Source organism: Heptranchias perlo, chromosome 17, assembly GCF_035084215.1.
Source record: "Heptranchias perlo isolate sHepPer1 chromosome 17, sHepPer1.hap1, whole genome shotgun sequence".
Classification (NCBI taxonomy): Eukaryota; Metazoa; Chordata; class Chondrichthyes; order Hexanchiformes; family Hexanchidae; genus Heptranchias; species Heptranchias perlo.
Genome location: NC_090341.1, coordinates 38,710,581 through 38,723,968, shown reverse-complemented (window position 1 = coordinate 38,723,968; position 13,388 = coordinate 38,710,581). Strand labels below are relative to the sequence as shown.

The 13,388-nt window shown below is 37.3% G+C and overlaps 1 protein-coding gene across 2 annotated transcripts in view; it reads right to left on the bottom strand.

Moving 5' to 3' along the window:
• Positions 1–1,932: 1,932 nt before the first annotated feature.
• Positions 1,933–13,388, bottom strand: part of ppp4r2b (protein phosphatase 4, regulatory subunit 2b) — a 64,416-nt gene continuing 52,960 nt past the window's right edge. For both annotated transcript variants that reach the window (XM_067998909.1, XM_067998910.1), the window contains 6 exons: positions 11,967–12,060; positions 9,749–9,786; positions 9,572–9,652; positions 8,042–8,182; positions 5,745–5,995; positions 1,933–3,790 (listed from right to left, as the gene is read on the bottom strand). In XM_067998909.1, the coding sequence (XP_067855010.1) occupies positions 3,498–3,790; positions 5,745–5,995; positions 8,042–8,182; positions 9,572–9,652; positions 9,749–9,786; positions 11,967–12,060 (898 nt within the window). In that variant the 3' untranslated portion in view covers positions 1,933–3,497. The remainder of the gene's footprint in view (positions 3,791–5,744; positions 5,996–8,041; positions 8,183–9,571; positions 9,653–9,748; positions 9,787–11,966; positions 12,061–13,388) is intronic.

Sequence of the window (13,388 nt, the reverse complement as noted above, 5' to 3'; positions counted from 1 at the left end):
TCCTACAAATTTCTGGTCAATAGAAAACCCCTGCACAAGGTAGAATGGGTTTAGGAAAGTGCAAGGAAAGCATCATATGCAACTGCATAATGGAGATAGAGGAGGGCTTTTGAGGTGCAGGCTGGAAATGCAGAGTTAGAATTTTTTTAAACAATGTAATTGTTATTAAGTTGAAGATATGGAAGAAATATTCAACATGCAAGGATTTAAGCTTGGACATCTCTATATAAATGCAACTCTAGTCAAAGTTTACTTTTAAAAGATTGAATTGGGACGAAAGTTCCTTTCACTATGCACTGCCTGAAAGGGTGGTTGTAAACAATTTTACAACACCAAGTTATAGTCCAGCAATTTTATTTTAAATTCACAAGCTTTCGGAGACTTCCTCCTTCCTCAGGTAAATGTTCAGGAGCTCCTGAACATTTACCTGAGGAAGGAGGAAGTCTCCAAAAGCTTGTGAATTTAAAATAAAATTGCTGGACTATAACTTGGTGTTGTAAAATTGTTTACAATTGTCAACCCCAGTCCATCACCGGCATCTCCACATCATGAAAGGGTGGTGGAAGCAGACTCAGCTAACTTTCAAAAGGGAATTGGATAAACACTTGAAGGCAAAAATTTACAAGGCTATGGGGAAAGAGCAGGGGAATGGGACTAAATGGATAGCTCTTTCAAAGAGCCAGCACAGGCACAATGGCCGAATGGCCTCCTCCTGTGCTGTACCTACTATGATTATTATTTAAGCAGTATTAAACTAATGCCAAGCTGTAAATAGGAGCATCCCACAACATTCTTCTAGGTGAACAGTAGGAAAACCCCAGTTCATCCATGCACTACTTGCTCTTCTAGCTAGTATTGCATTATGGGAGGCAGATCATGCCTATTCTTTCTTTGCATAGTTAGAATGAGAGTTTGTGCTACATTAAGGAACCCAGATGAGTTTCACATACTATAAAACAGACAAATATGAAGCCAGAGCTGCAGCACAATTTTAAACATGAGCCAGGAAATAAGAACGATGTTGTGCCATCCATTACTCATTATCAGGCTTCAGTCAGTTGTGCAAACCCAACCTCAAAATACACGAATGCTCATGTAACACCCTCTCCCCAAACTTCATGTTTTCACATTCACTAATACTTCGAATACACTATATTGAAAGGTAATTATAGACTAGCCAGTTGAACAATAGTAATGGGGCTAAGCTACAAAATAAACAAGTTAGGTTAACTAAGCCAGCACAGAAGCACTGGTGGAGGCAGAATCTAACAGTATTTAAAAAAAGGCAGTGGACAAATTTTTGGAAAGGAAAAATGTAAAAGTGGATTGAGAAGAGATGGGAAATGGGACTAAGTTGACAGCCAGCACAGCCATGACTGGCCAAATTACTACCATATGTGCTATAAAATTCTATTAACACTATACATTTTAGTTACTAATTAAAAGCTTTTCTATAAGGTGAAAAGAAATGCTCATTTAGAATCTTTCCAAATAATAACGTTGGGCAACATGACTGTTCCTACAAATTGAATTTCTTCCTTCAAGGCAAAAAATGGGCAAACTTTCAGATGGCTTTTTTTTGGTCACATTTACAATCAAAGAAAACAACCAACTCAACTCCGGTTTTCTGCTTAACTGGATCATAAGTATTCAGCTTATTGAAAACTAGGCTGTGGAATATGCATTCAAATATGTTACACAAAGAGCTCGGTTGCAAGTCATGCTGGTGTAGTAAAGATTTCCACAAGAAATTTGGCCTTCTTCCGCACACTCAAGCACAGCAGTGCACGAAACATGAACGTGGCTTTTACAAGCAGAATTAGTGGGTACACTAGATAGAGAAAATTCAAGTCCTCAATACTGCTAAAGTTCTGCCAGTGATATTGACAACAAGATTAAGATTCAAAAACATTTTTGCTGATCAGATTGGTAAAAACTTGTGAAAACTATTGTTTAATTAGCAACTTAAGATGCATATTCTTCCCAACCACAGCACTGAGGAGAAACAATGTTACAGCGCTTATGCATCCTGTAAAAACTTTACATACTGGTTAGGATGAAGACTATTAATGCTCTCATAAGAAAGTGAATTTAAGATCCCACAAAACTATATCTTTAGAATATTCACTTAACAAGTGCAAAATACTACATTCACAGGAAAGACAAAACTGTCAATCTTGCAGATTGTCAGTTACGTGCAGTCATTATGGCCTCTGGTAAACCTGTGCAAATTTTATCAACGGGAACTGGAGTGTATCTCCAGACTCTGTGTCCAGATATAACATTTATTGCTTTATATGAATACTGTATTGAAAGCCAAAGCATTCAGTTTACACACAAATTATACAATTATATAACGTTTCACAAAGGCAGTGAACAATTACAATCTACAAAATCTACTTACAGAAATTTAAAAATTCTAAATATCAAAAAGTACAGTTGCCAGAAACAAGTACAAACTTGACAGCCAGTAATTGTGACTGAAAGTTACAGTTAAAGAATTTTGAATTTACAAGCTGGATATCAGAAAACATCAGAAGTACAGATTAAGATTTGTGCTTTGAGTTCTCATCTCCAAAAATGTACAACCACTGGCTGTCAAAATGTAGTAGCATGTTCAAAAATATCTCATTCACTTCAAAATTTTGTACAAATCACGGTGGTTCAATGCACCCCCTAAAATTGCATTACCAGTACATAAGATCTGGCACAAGACTAAATTAACAGGTTAATCGCAGTAGCTCTTCAATGCAGTCAGTGGTGTAAATGTAACAATGCTGTCCGCATGCTACAAAAAATATAACTGGAAGGAACTTACTCAAATATTCAGAGTGTTCTAACCACTGAGTATAAATTGAGTGACTACCTCCCACTTTTTACTGCTTGAACAGTGAATCAAAAATGCATTTATTCTGCAACCAAAACAAACTGATTTTGAAACAAGTCCTAAACTATGCTGTTTCACATTAACGTGAACCACACACTCCCTTTTGATTAATGAGTCCCATCAATACAGGATCAGAAGTAAATGAAAGTGATGTATAGTTGAGTTTTTCCTGGAATGTGTCTTAACCTGTTGTTTCAGCAGTGTTTAAAGTATATGTATTAAATGTTGAAACAATGACCATGTAGGAAATTAAATTTTGCTGAAGAGGTTTAAAAACTAGACAAAAAGAAAACTATGGTAAATGGCCTAGTCCAATGAATTGCAAAACAACTTGACAATTATAGTTTTACTTTCCAGTTTAAAAACTTTCTCTAAATAAAAATCTATACACAAACCACTGATTTGACCAAACAAAAAAAAAAATGGGAGCAGTAGATGAGACCTGAAGGAGCTGGTTTCACAGTTCTCATCTAGTACAGCTCTTCCAGGTATTTCTTGGAGAAGGTTTGTCCCTCCTTCTCCTGGAAAACAAAGGTCCACTTTATTACATAAAATTTTATACAGTGTAAAATCAACACCTCATGGAAAATACTGCAGAGTATCTCAATATTTAGTCCTGTTCCATTGGTTCTTCTGTGGCATCTGTACTGTTCTCCATTGGGCTCTCAGAAGGCATCTCTGGAGTTTCGGGAGGTGTATCTGGTTCTTCTGTACCACTGCAGTCCACGCTGTTACTAACAGCGTCAGTGTTTTCACTGATCTCACTTGCCTCAGAAGTTAATGTCTTGGTTGGCTCAGATTGGTCCATTTGGTTTTCATCTGAAGTTTTGACATTTTCAGATGAAACTTCAACTTTCTCTTGCTCAGATTCAAACATGGCTTTCACTTGTATGCTCGAGGACTCTGGAAAATACACAAAATGCCATCAGACGCCACTTTTTCTCCAGTGCAGCGCAGCTGCCAGTTTTCAATTAAAGAAAAAGATCAATTGAAGCCATTGTAATTAGGCAGACATATACATTGAAAAAAAAAATTGGTGTGCAAGAGATTTCATGTATTTCTGTTCAGAAATTAACTCCAGCACTTCCAAGAGAGATCAGCATATATGTTTGTGACATCTGACACTCGTGTGCACAGAAGGAACAGCAAATAAATCTATTCACAACATTCACATTTTGATGCGTAAAAATAGAATGACCTGTTTTTACACATCAGAACAGTAGTGGACAACTGGAGAACAAGCAGTTATTGGTAGCTCAGAGGAAGGCAAGCTAAAATTGAAAATTCTAAAGATGTTCCTGAATTCAGGCCCATGAACCATAATAATTTGATAGTGCAATTTTAGATGGGAACAGATACATTTGTTTACATGTGCCAGTTACTTCACTAAATCACTTCCCTTCACACTTCCCACTGATTTACAAATAAAGGGGCCTTCAAAGCCAGGTCAATCAGTCCATGTCATTCTTTTTTTTAAAAAAGTGTACTGTTACCTCCAAAATGGTAGGCAACAACCAATGGGGGCATGCAAGAACTTCACTGCTTTATTTGTTTCATCTATACAATACATGAATTGAAAATTTACACACTGGTCAACCCTGGGATCTAGTCAATTCCTTGGATCTATCAGTGGCTTAAACATTAAAAGCCTTTAAGAAGTCACAAAGAGAGATGTCACAAATGAAGTTCTGAATGTTAATATACACTCACTGGAATTTTAAGCAGGAAAAGTTGAATTTAGTGGATCTTAATAAGGTTAGTGAATCCAAATGCTACAAAAGCCAGTTATTTCTTTGTATTTTTTTTGCTGCAGAAAAATATTATGATGTGCCTGCCTGAGAGTGGTGGAAGCAGATTCAATAGTAGCTTTCAAAAGGGAACTGGATATATACTTGAAAAGGAAAAGTTTGCAGGACTACAGGGAAAGAGCAGGGGAGTGGAACTAAATGGATAGCTCTTTCAAAGAGCCTGCACAGGCAGGATGAGCTGAATGACCTCCTTCTGCGTTGCAAGATTCTATGAATTCCTGCTATATATTACATACATCATAAGGGAACAGCAAAACAAATGTGGATACTTAAATCACTATAGAAACCATCAATGCTACCCAAACAAAAAATTCAGAGAGTTTCAAAACTCAGTTTATTTCCTGTACTGAAACAAAAGCAGATAAAATTGCCAGAATATCACTGTGCTGATTTCACGAGAAAATTCATGAGCCCCATGGATGAACTATGAAATACAGCCATGAAGTAAATCCTATTAGTTATGTATTATTTCATTCACTAGCGAGAAAGTTGGAGATGATATAAGACGACAAAGGAATCCAGAGAGCTGGATTAAATGTAACTAATTTTGTGTTCAAGACCATTATAAGTACTGCTCTTAGACCAATGATTGCAGACTGCAGTGCACGGCCACATGTGATTGATGCCCAGAGGGAAAGGAACACCCTAATTGTGTGCAAGCAAACATGCAGAGAGCTTTGCTTGTTTACCTGTTACATTTTAATAGTTGGAGAAAGGGAGAACATATACTTAAGGAATTTTAATACCGAAACCCATAAGTCTAATATTTTTAAACTTAGTTTCTCACTGCTGTAGTTGTACTGAATCTAACAAAGCCAAAGTGGTGCAAGATTACTTCCTGGAGTCTGGCCTGCACTTTCAAGGCGTAATCCTAGTTTTCAATTTCTCACTTGGCTTTAGTGTACTGAAGACTGAAACTGCTAATGTGACTACCAAGCTGCACTGTCACTTTCCTATTAGTAGTAGAATAGCACAGCAAGTTTGCTAATCAAAAGGTGATTCTAGCTGACTGTAGTCCTACTGTATATATTGAAGGGGGTAAACAGTACCTTGCTTATCTACGTTAGCCAGATCCGTCCATTCACTCTCGTCTTTGGCTTCTTCCTGCTTGCCTGTGTTCTCAATTTCTTCAGGCATTTCTGAAGAACTCTCAGAATGTGCAGGCAGGTCTTCCTCCTCATTTTCTGTGTCAAATTTCAGTCGTTTCACCTCAGGAGCCTCAGCTTCCATTGTGTCCTCTAAATGTTTATTTTTCGAACAGCTACTCTGAATGTCTTCTCCGTGGGATGTGGGTGAATCACTGTTTAAAAATAAAAACAATCTTACAATAAAAATGTGCAACCATTGTAATGATGCCTACACAAGTCAAAATATGGCTTGAACCTGCCAATAGGCCTAGGAACACAACCAAATTTAATAGTAAAGTCCCTTCTCCATTATTCTCCCCAAACCCAAGGACCTAATTCTCAAAATAACCTTACTGGTGTTATCAAAAGCAAAATACTGTGTAGGCTGGAAATCTGAAATGAAAACAGAAAATGCTGGAAATACTCAGCAAGTCAGGCAGCACCTGTGGAGAAACAAAGTTAACGTTTCAGGTTGATGACCTTTCGGCAGAACTGGAAGAAGTTAAAGATTTAACAGTTTTTATACAAGTACAGAGCCAGGGAAGGGGGAGGAAGGGAAAGAACAAAAGAGAAGATCTGTGATAGGGTTGGGGGGCAGGAGTGATTAAATGACAGAAGAGATGATGGTGCAAGGCAAGGAGGGTGGTAATGGGATAAGTAAAGAAACAAAAGATGGGTCTAGAGGAGCTATAAATGCTAACAGTAGAATCCTCCTCTCTTTTCCCTGGCTCTGCACTTGCTTAAAAATTGTTAAATCTTTAAATTCTCCCAGTTCTGACGAAAGGTCAGTGACTTGAAACGTTAACTCTCTTTCTCCACAGATGCTGCCTGTCTGACTGATGCTATCTTTGGCCCAGTACACACTTAAGATGCAAAGGTGCTGACAACGTGGAAACTTCAACCCCACATTTTACTTCATCGTGTTCAATTGTGCTCTCTGAACACGGGACAAATTCTACTGCCACACTTAGAAGATGTATACCATTACCAGTTCACACATTCGGGTCCTGAAGTGGCAGACTTAAAATAGTGCTGCTCAGTCAGTTTTATAATAGGAATTTTAGACATTGTAACGAGCAATGTATTATTCTCCTGCTAAAGTGGAGCAGTGTTTCGTCTAGTAAGGCCACAAAGTTCACAATCTGAGGTCAATTAGGTTATTTCTTACTGCTGAGGAAGTTTATAGATTTAAATTCCTGGCGCCATCTCAGAAGAAACCAGCAGTAAATCACTTATTTTTAAAAATCACTTTAAATTGACAGATTGTCGTTGTTTTAGAAATATATGAGTAAATTAGCTGCAAGTGTGACATTAGTGCAATGAACACACTAGCTGCAAGACACACAAACACATTATGAGCAGACCATTTGAACACCTAAGATTACAAAATGTGCCACTACATCCATTTTTGAAAGTGGTGTACTTTATGCAAGATGCTATTTAGCACAAACTCAATGCTTTTAAGGTACATTGCATTGTAGGTTTCAAACAGAATTCCGTATTCCTCAGTAGACTAAGAAAATATCCAATTGGTAGTATATATACTACCATTCCTCATTGTCACAGAATAAAATGGAACGGAATTTGACCTGAAACAGATCTGTTTAGATTGTAATGGACAAAAATCGAAGTTGATGCAGGAAGTTGCTTTCTGTCACCAGACATCACTATTCCATTAAATAATATAGAGGACCGCCAGAGAATAATAAAGAGCCCAACACAACAAGTTGGTAGATTGTGGATAATTACAAAACCCTCAGGAGGTATAAAGTCAGCATAAAATACAACTTATAATTTCAAAGTATAAGTGACTGGCTTCATATGCTCCATAAAGATTTTATTCACACAATAAACTAAGACTACTGTTATGGGAAAAGAAAATGACAGATGAAAGTTGTGGTATTTTAAAAAATGAGTAAGATTTGATCTAGAAATTAGCTAACAAATATGTTTATACTGAATGCACAGGTTAACTGGTTCTACTCTCATTCTGGTTGCAGCTTTGCAAAATCAGTTGCAGACGACACAGTATCATTTTTAGTTGAACTAGAACATTTAATTATTGCTTTCAGTAGAAATTAATCATTTACATTGGTCCTCAATAGTATCAAGAACTTTAGTGGGATGACACTTTCACACACCCTAACTAAGTGAATGATTTACCTTTTATCTGTGTTTTTACAGATTACCAACTCTGTTCAAAGATTTGTAAAATATACCTGTGAGATTTGTCTTCCGTTTGTTGCACATTTATTTCTCTATCAGAGCTGTCCGGCAAACCGTTTGCTGTTAAAGGGCTTGATAATGAAACCTTTGATCGACTCAGAGGCCTTGGAGTACCAGGACCATTTATATTAGATCTGAAAGCAAAACAAGTACTCCATACTTAGATTCTATTGAACTACATCAGGAAAACACACAAGCAACTCATCTGATCCAGTTAGACAAAACAATTGCACACCAGGAATTAAAGAATGATTGTGCACAGTAAATGTTAGTGTATATTCTGAATTTTCAAGCCCATTGAATATTTCACCAACCATATTTGTCTGCAAAACTAAATAATGCTCCACATTTGGTAAAATGCTAAAAATAAGCTTGAATCCAGTTATTTATGCTTATCTACTAATTTTAAAAAAAAATCCACCCAACCATCTTTTTCATACACCATCCTGAGCTGAAGTGAAATCAGATCTCCCATTTATTTGTTACCACCAGAGGGCCCCTTATTTTGATTTTTGCTCAATGGAGAAACACCTGGAATTTCATGTAGCACAAACAAATCCCTCACTATGTAAATAAAACTAAATCCAGTGGTTCAAAGGAAATTAAACTACGCAAGTTTTAACTGAGGGCACAAGTAAACATATGCAGCTTATTTTCAGGCTCAACCAGAAGAACAATGTGAAGTTTACTTCAAGGTTTCACCTATGGCATGCCACCAACACCCTGCACAATATCGAAGTTATCACTGACATCATGAGAAATGATCAGATTTTCAGGTGCAAATGACAATGTTTGACGCTTAAAACCACCACTTAAATTACACTTTCCCATTTCTGTTCCATACTTGCATTTCACTATTTTCACTGAAAATTATATGATGTCTCACCTTTATTGTTGTTTTTAATATGTTCACATTTCCTGTCCTCCCTTTGAGGTTTCTATTTTCCTCTTGGAAACAAGCACAGAGAAGGTGCACAGGAAGGGCCCACAAGTATGAATTAAGTCGACAACAATTGCCTGTTCAGGAACAACTGAATGTTTGAGTGTCCTCAAGAGTCTAACTGTAATTAGACAACCAGGAAGGCATTCTTCACAAAACCCCTCAACAGTTAAACAGAAAAAGCCGAAATCTAAGAGTTGTTAACGTAACAGCGGCAAGATATAAAATGTGACAACTATTTCCAAAGCACTCACTCTGAATATTCAAGAAACAGAAATAGAAAGTGTAGTTCTACAGGTTCAATTTACAGGGTGAGTAGTAGTAGACAAAGACTTGCAATGATTTGGAGCTACAGCCTACAGCTACCTATCAACACTTTATCTGCCACATTTGGGACAAAGTCATCACTTTTCACCCTGGTAGCCTTGTAAGTATGCCTTTAAGGAAAAGCATCATAGAACAGCATTGGTTGTTTTCAAAAGGCTACAGCCTGGATCACCTATTTTTTAAGCTAAGGGAATAAAAAGGTAATCTTTTACAAACAATTGACAATATCACAAAAAAAACAAACACTGTGGCTCACCTGTCTGTATAGCCAGTATGGCTTCCTGATAGCATGATGCCATTCACTCGATTCAAACTATTCGAGCCAAAGTTGTACTTCCTAAAGAAATTATCAGGGAGATTTTAAATCCTTGAAGTATTATCAAATTCTTGGAATGAAAGGTTTGTACCATAAAATATTTTAAGTTTTACTTACTCTGTAGAGGGATACACACAGCTGACAACCATTACATTCTGTAAATTTACAAAAAGTACACAAGATTAAAGACAAGAAATTTCTACACCCAAAATCTTACTATGATAAAACTTCATGTATTTCATTAACATTTCAGCTACATAGTAATATGTTCAAAGAAGCATGTTTTATGCTTACTGGATTTCAGACATTAATAGTCTTAAAGATTTAGTGAACTCCTGTCTTTCCCAGATATTCCAGTTGAGATCAAGAGCTCTGTGAGATGACAAATGTCTCCCCAGATAGAAAATCAGCCAATAGCAAGATAACTTGCTTTGTTCTGGTGCGCCTCATGACTATTTCAAAAACAGCAAGGAAGAGGCAATAGGTCATGATCACATTCTGTCGGTTAAACAGGAGTATCAGGGAAAATAACAGGGGAAGAAAAATCAAAATTGCCATTTGACAATATGATACAGGAGGTAATCTGACTAATCCAGTTGAATTTTTTTGAGGAGATCACTATCATGGTGGATAGGGGATTGTCTATAGATGTTGTCTATATAGATTTCCAGAAGGCATTTGATAAGGTTCCACACGAGAGATTATTAGCATAAGTGAAAGCTCAAGGCATTGGAAGTAACCTTGTAACATGGGTCGATAATTCGTTGGGAGGTAGAGACAGAGAGTAAAGATGAAGGGAATGTAAAAATAAAGGGTTTTCCTCAGGAATCTGTACTGGGGTCTTAGCTTTTCACCATATATATTAATGACGAGAGAGTTGCATATCCAAGTTTGCAAATTACATCAAGTTAGGAGGCATAGTAAATTGTGTGGATGGGAGCAGGACTTGACAAAGGGACATAGACAAATTAAATGCGTGGGCAAAACTGTGGCAGATGGAGTTCAACGTGGGGAAGTGTGTGGTCATCCCCTTTGGACCCAAGGAAGGCAAATCGGGAAGAGACTAGGAACTGTTGAGGAGCAAAGGGATTTGGGTGACCATGTACACAAATCACTAAAAGTGAATGCACAGGTACATATTCAAAGAAGTGAGGAAGTGATGCTTCAGTTGTACAGGGTCTTGGTTAGCCCCCATCTGGTGTACAGCATTCAGTTTCAGGCACCGTACCGCACCTCCGGAATGATACGTTGGCCTTGGTGGGGGAGGGTACTTCACAGATTCACCAGAATGATACCAGAGTTAAAGGGTTAAATTATAAGGACAGGTTGCATAAACATGGCTTGTATTCCCTTGAGTTTAGATGGTTGAGGGATGATCTAATCAAGGTGTTTAAAATGATAAAGCAATGCGGTAGTGTAGATAGAGAAATTATTTCCTCTGGTGGGGGAATCCAAAACAAGGGGGCATCATCTTAAAATTAGAGCTAGGCCATTCAGGAGTGAGATTAGGAATCACTGTCACGCAAAGGGGAGTGGAAATCTGGCACACTCTTCCTCCAAAAGGCTCTGGATGCAGGGTCAATGAAAATTTTCAAGACGAAGATAGATTTTTGTTCAGTAAGGGTATCAAGGGAAATGGAGTGAAGACAGGTAAATGGAGTTGAGGTACAGATCAGCATGGCAGAGCAGGCTTGAGGGGTTGAATGACCTACTCCTGGTCTTATGTTCCCAGAGTTTCAAAAACATTCATCTCTGGCAAAAGACAACTTCTGATAAGATTTTTTGTAAAATCACAATGATAGTCTAGTTTTATTAACTTTTTCACATTGCAGGTAGCTCTTTTTTTTTAGGGCAAAAGGCCATATTTCTTTCAAAAACAATCGGTGGGGTATTTGATTTAAATCTTTTTACTGATTAGATTAAGTGATAAATCCCTCATATACACTCAGCAGAGCTAAAATCCAAGCGTCAGCATTTGGAGTTACTACAACCATAAGAAAACAAAAAAAAAGTCTCTCAGCAATTACATCAAGCTACCTTACTCAACAAAGTCAATCGAATTAAAATAAAGGCATAAACTCCTAAAGTATCAACATATGTATGAAATGGTTTTTTTGGTTTCTGAAGATAGTTGGGGTAAGAACAAAGTGGTAGAAGAAACAACCCTCTTATTTGGAGCCTCATGGATGTAATTTCACTGATTACCACCCTCAAATCTTTTGAAAACTTGACAAAACTTGAATGGGTACAACCAAAGTTTAGTGTTAAAAAGGGGAGACAGTGGACTAAGTGGTTAGTAATAAAGGTGAATAGCAGTTTCTAGATTCTTGGTTACCTTTTCAACTCCCCTGAGAAATTTGTCTGTCCCAGTGTAATTCTTCTTAGGATCTGTAAGCAGCTCACATAAACGCTGGATAGTGAAGGGAATACTGCAGACACAAACAAGTACATTATGCATTAACCAGAACATGCAACAAGAGCTGAGATAGGGGAAAAGTGCATGTTTTGGAGGTAAGGAGGCAGCTTTCAAAACAGAGGAAAATTTTAAGTTTGTGCAGAAGCATCTGTTAAATTTAATGAGTTTTTAAAAAAAATTGTAACATTTATTAAAACTGTGAGCCTAAATTCTCTCTGATTCCAATTCCCAAATCTGCCTCCCCCTCTCAAATTATTCCACTGAACTAGATCATAGCTTGCACAGCAACTAAGACATAAGACAGACAAAATCCCTTACAGACCTAATGGGGAAGAAAAGGAAAGCTGATATAGATTTACAGCAAAGTGACAATTTTGATAGTTCACAAAAATAGGAAGGAGATTGGTGGAATTATTTGTTGCTCAATGTCTTAATCAATCCATCCCACATCAAGAGTTAATACCAGCTTGTCTCAGTGATAGCACAATCACTTCAGAGTTGGAAGGTTATGCATTCAAATATCATTTCAGGACCTCAGCACATAAGGGTGCTGCATTTTTGAGGTGCCATCTTTTGGATGAGACTTCAAATCAAGCTGTTCAGGTGGATATCAAAGATCCTATGGCACTATTTTAAGCTCTCCCAGAGTCTTGGCCAACATTTATCTCTGAACCAGCATCACCAAAAGCAGATTAACTGGTCATCCATCTCATTACTGTTCGTGGGTACTTACTGTGCAAAAATTGACTGCCACGTTTGCCTACATTACAACAGTAATGACATTTGAAAAGTAATTCAATGGCTGTGAAAGGGCTATGGACATCTTCATGACATGAAAGGCACTATATATTTGCAATTTTTTTCTTAGACATTTTACTGTGCAGTCTACAGTTTTATGCATGAATTTTCTTGAAAAAAATGAGTTTGTGTACTTATGAGTTGCAGAGAAGTTTTCCAAAAAATCTGAACCGAGAATGCATTCAATTTTGATTAAGTTTTGGTTCTAAAACAAAATCTGCAACGGTTTGACACCAATTCCAGAGGTACTATAATGACTTGCATTTAGGTTGCCGCTGTACATAGGCTCAATCCCAGTTTGACACACCACCCCAAGAAAAATACAAAAATAAAAATTTGCAGTTTTAAAGATAGGTTTAATTTCAATTACATACCAAGAATCAAAATTAATACACTCCATAACTTTCCACAAAAAATTGCACTATCCTATTGTGAGCATTGTCCGTTAGAAGGTGGTGTAAATAAATTGCAATGCTGGCTACGATATGTTCTTCCATTTCTCCACCCCCCCACCCCCAAAATATATTTACACCTCAAGTAAAG